Raw genomic sequence first — 5,130 nt, 5'->3', positions numbered from 1 at the left:
GGTGTAATCAAGTTAAGGATCTAGAGATGAAGTCATCCTGGATTTAGGTTGGGTCCAAATTCAATGACTGGTGTCCTGATAGGAAGAGAAGACACAGGCACAGATACACATAGGAGAAGGCCCTGTGGTAATGGAGGCAGAGACTGGAGTTATGCTGCCACAAATCAAGAATTCCAGGAGCCACCGGAAGCTGGAAGAGGCAAGGAAGGCTCCTCCCCAGAGCCTTCAGAGGGCTGTGCCCTGCCAACACCTTGGTTTCAGACTTCTGGCTTCCAGAAGGTGAAAGAATACATTTCTGTTGTTTAAAGCCACCCAGTCATGGTAATTTGTTACGGCAGCCCTAGAAAACTAATACATCAATTTTGTAATTCCAATCCCAATACTTTTCCAATTGCATTTAAGCTCACGGTTGCTTATTTGACTCATCTCTACCTAGAAATCAGCATATTTAAAATCAAACTCACTTTTTTTCCCTCCCCAATTGAAAAGCTTGAGATCAACTTTGATGCTTTTTTTTTTTCTTTTTCTTTTCACATCCAATTAGTGAGCAATTCTTCATTCAATCTCCTCTCTTAATGCCTCTTTGTCGCTTCCTCTCATTCCCTCCGCGGAAGTCAGATTTCAGAGAAATCCAAGGCAGAGAGTAAGGAGAAGATCAGTACTTAGCTTCTCTTTCCATCTCTTGTCCTCAGAATACAAAGAACGCGGCAAGTTGCTATATTTATATCTTGTACTTATCGCTTCTCAGTTCAGAGGCTTTGGATAGCTGTTACTTTGTGACCACTCAGGGTCCTCTACAAACTGATCACAGTTTTTGAGGCAGGGTTCTACCCTTCATTTTTTCATTTCTTTTATTTCCCTCCCTTCCTTCCCAGCTTTACTGAGGTATAATTGACAAATAAAATTGTAAAATATTTAAAGTGTACATTGTGATGATTTGAAATACGTATACACTGTGGACGAATTCCCACCATTTTGTTAATTAACACAGCCATCACCTCAAGTACTTATCTTTTTTTTTTTAATAAGAGCATTTAACTTCTACCCTCTTAGAAAATTTCAATATGTAATACAGTATTATCAACTGTAGTTACCATGTTTTACATTCAATCCTTAGCCTTTATTCATCTTACAGCTAAAAGTTTGGCTCCTTTACCATCCTCTCCCTATATCCCCCACCCTTTAGCCCCTGGCAACCTTTTCTACTCTGTTTCTACATGTTTGATTTTTTTAGATTTCATCTATAAGTGATACCATGCAGCATTTGCCTTTCTCTGTCTGGCTTAATTCACTTAGTATAATGTCCTCAAGCTCCATCCATGTTGTCACAAATGACAAGATTTCCTTCTTATGGCTGAATAATATTTGTGTGTGTGTGTGTGTGTGTGTGTGTGTGATCATTTTCATCCATTCATCCATGTATGAACACTTAGGTTGTTTCCATGTCTTAGCTATTGTGTATATGATGCATTAAACATGGGAGTGCAGGTTTCTCTTCAATGTCTTGTTTTTATTTCCTTTGGATAAATACACAGAAGCAGGATTGTTGGATTATANCTGCTTCACCGGGTTACTTTATAAAAGAGGACGGAAAAAAAATAAAAGTCTCCGGCGGGGGAGACGCGGATTTTCTGTAAATTGTTTTGGGGTTTTTAAAAAGATTTTTGGTTTTTTTAAAATAATAAGTGTGTGTTCCGAGCCCGGAGCACACACTCTGCACTCTCAGCACTAACCACCGGGGAGAAGGGGCAAGCAAATATAGTTTGAAATGGTATTTAAAGACCGTCTGGGCCAGGGTGACTCAGCAGTCATGGATTTGTCATTGTTTGTAGGCCATTTCAGTGGACATTAAGAAATACGTTTTGGAAAATGTATGTACATATGCAACCTTGAGGTTTGACATTTACCATTCTGATTAAAATGTGATTTCTTAATTTCGGCACTACTGATATTTGGGGTCAGATAATGCTTTGTTGTTGAGGTGCTGCCTTGGGCATTTTAGTATGTTTAGTGACATCATTGGCCTCTATCCAGTAGATACCAGTACACATTCTCCTCATCTTACCCCCTATTTGTGACAACCAGAATGTGTCCCCAACATTGTCAAATGTCCTGGAGGTGGTAGACAAAATCACCCCCAGTTGAAAACCACTGGATGAAAGAAATAACATTTATATAATAATTAACAAAGTACTAATTAACTATATAGCAACTTCATATCTCATTCAATTCAAAATCCCCTTTTTACTTTGAAATGTTGGTAATTGTTTACGGAACACAGATACAGAGTCACAAAGAATTAAGTTTAGGTTGTAGCTCTGTCATTTCCTTATTATTAGCCCTACATAAATATCTTAATTTCTCTAAGCTTCAGTTCCTCTGCTGTGAAATAGGAATAGTAATACTAAATTTACCTGTTGCTTTGAGAATTAAATAAGATTCAAAGTGCCTAGCTGGATACATGGTTCAGGTTCATAGTAGCTTTTATAATTAGATACATTTTTCAAAGGAAAGTAATTAAGAAAAACCTTGCAGGTGAACTTAACAACCCTGTGTACAAAAAATAAGGTGCTTTTCTTCAATTTTAGAGTCCTGCCAAATATCACCAAACTTAGACATTATGAAGGAGAAAGAAAATAAAGGATTTTTCAGCTTTTTTCAACGCAGTAAGAAAAAGCGGGATCAGGTAAGTATTTTCTTATGTACCTAATATGTTTTTAATTGCATGTGCTTTTTATCTTGAGTTTACATACAGATTTTTGCCTTTCCGTTCTTTATTAGACTGCGAGTGCCCCTGCAACCCCCCTCGTAAGTAGTAATCGCCCAACTTTTACGAGATCCAACACCATTTCCAAGACATACGTTTCAAACACCCTGCCATCGGATATACCCAAGAAGAGACGGGCTCCATTGCCTCCAATGGCTGCATCTCAGAGCGTCCCCCAGGACCTTGCTCACATCCAGGAGAGGCCAGCTTCTTGCGTAGTGAAATCCATGAGTGTGGATGAAACAGATAAGGTGTGTAATTGTGTTTTGTTTCTTTTTAGGATAGAGCTGGGGACCATCTATTTTTCCTCTTATCTAACTTGGTTTTTTTTTTTTTTCCATATAGGCTACAAATAAGGTTAGTAACAGTTACTAGTATGTGGTAAGGTGAATACATAGTTACTAATAAGATTGGTAGTTGGAAGAGATTATATATGTATAGTTCTACAATGTAGTTAAGAATAAATTATGTCAGTTTTAAGTAGCTTTCACATTCAAGCAAATAAATCATCCATACACCTTAAAGTCTTGGTCTACTAGTCTGCCCACTTTTTTTAACAATACTTTTTTTTTTTAAAACAGCAACAAGATTTTTGTGTCACTTTCATGGTTTTCTGACTAGATATATCTTTTTTGACCTGACTGAGATTCTCAGGGGAGATACTCTGGTGTGTACCTGGTACATGCGAGTACATATTCTATAGTTTTTTTTTAAAAGAAGTCTTTTTATATAGAATATATGGCAGTTACTTTTATATACTTTTATATTCAAAGCACTATTCTAGGTGTACCTTTTCCCCAAACTTTCTTATTATCGCTCCTCCTCAATCCCAAATTTTCTTGGAATATGCTGTTTTGTAGATATACATTTGCAAACTACTTTTCATGCCCATAAAAATCTGTTGTTTCCTTGCTTTATTCATATGGATTATAAATGAAATTGGAAATAAATGTGATTGAACATGAGGCCATATATTTTGTTGCTTGTAATGAGACAACTTAAGTAACTTTCCAGATATTTGAGATACTGAGAAGTTTTCTTGTATCTAGTTGAAGGGTTTCATTTCCCCCTTGAAAGCTTATTAAATTCAATGCTGAAGCGATTTCATTCTTCCCAGCAAACGAATAAACATTTAACAAACTAATAAACATTTCTGTGCTGCCATAACCAATAAAAGCATAACTGTCATTGTGATTGTAATTTATACACTATCATATGTGTAGAAAGTAAATAGCAACTCAAATAGATAAAAATGAACAAAAAAATGCCTATACTCAGTAGTTACTTGGAAAATCATCTATTAAGCTGTCTTTTTATTAAAATTCTGTTGTCTAATGGTGGTGGTATGAGATCTCATCTTACAGATCAGGAGGATAATTATTTTTTCAAACTATAGAATCATTTACTAACAAAGTTTTCTAGGGTTACCTGCTTAGTAGTTGGGTGAAGTGTCACAGAAGAGGTGATTCTTGGATTGTCTTAAAATATGTGTGGTAGTGCATTAGACAGGCAAGATGAACCCATTCAGAGATGCAGACTGTGAAGACTTGGGCATGTATGGGCATGAGTAAGAAACAGAGATTGAAACTGAATGAGATAAGCAGAGGCCAAGTCAGGGTCCCCAAAGACTCATTTTGTGGTTGTTACCCCATTACATTTCTTCAAAGTCAGTCATTGAAAAGATAGCATTTTCAGGATTGTTTTCTGTTTTAAATCACCATAAAACTACATTATAACAGTAAAAACGATTATGCTCTCCAGTAGCTATCAAAGTCTATCTTTTTCTTTATATGGATAAATCGTAGCCAATACTCACAAACCTGTATTCCAGCTGTCCTAATCCAATCTATTCCAGCAGTCTTCCTTTGTGCTTGGTTCCCAGAGGTCTACTTGTCATTCTACTAGCCCGCTTCTTAAAAGTCTAGGCCACGCCACCAGCGACCTCACCAAAACCTGTTTCTTTCGATTCTCACCCTTGGCTCTGTGACCAGTTGATGCCCCCATGTTAAGTAATCTTTTTCTTAGTCTGTTGCCTTTGGCAAACTAGACAATCTTCATAGAATTTTCTAATTATATTTTTTCTTTTGATCTGAACATCTGGATAGTTCTTTGATGTATTGTTCAGTGGGACCCGGGATTATTTGCTTTTCCCTAGAGAAGCTGAAGAACCATTTTTTAATTTATTCATTATAAAAATTCTTAATCGTTAAGCTGTGGTTCTGTTTGTGAGTGTGCGTGTCCACGCACAGGGCACAGCGTGTGTTCCTGTGAATGTGTGCCTTCCTAGGCCTCTCAGCTCTTAAAATCAATATGGCCAACAAGTTAAAGCAGTGACAGATCGCCCCTTAGTCTTGATTTTTTTT

At 36.9% G+C, this 5,130-nt stretch overlaps 1 protein-coding gene and 1 pseudogene across 10 annotated transcripts in view; one reads left to right on the top strand and one right to left on the bottom strand.

Moving 5' to 3' along the window:
• The window catches only part of LOC109373900 (polyadenylate-binding protein 1 pseudogene), an 8,609-nt pseudogene extending 6,146 nt beyond the window's left edge, over positions 1 to 2,463 (bottom strand).
• Positions 1 to 5,130, top strand: part of COBLL1 (cordon-bleu WH2 repeat protein like 1) — a 179,009-nt gene that overhangs the window by 133,611 nt on the left and 40,268 nt on the right. For all 10 annotated transcript variants that reach the window (XM_019628156.1, XM_019628159.1, XM_019628149.1 and 7 more), the window contains 2 exons: positions 2,589 to 2,686; positions 2,782 to 3,018. In XM_019628156.1, coding sequence (XP_019483701.1) covers positions 2,589 to 2,686; positions 2,782 to 3,018 — 335 coding nt within the window. The remainder of the gene's footprint in view (positions 1 to 2,588; positions 2,687 to 2,781; positions 3,019 to 5,130) is intronic.

The sequence above is a fragment of the Hipposideros armiger genome, unplaced genomic scaffold (assembly GCF_001890085.2).
Source record: "Hipposideros armiger isolate ML-2016 unplaced genomic scaffold, ASM189008v1 scaffold_751, whole genome shotgun sequence".
In the NCBI taxonomy this organism is placed as follows: domain Eukaryota; kingdom Metazoa; phylum Chordata; class Mammalia; order Chiroptera; family Hipposideridae; genus Hipposideros; species Hipposideros armiger.
This window is presented reverse-complemented; position numbering and strand designations above follow the sequence as displayed.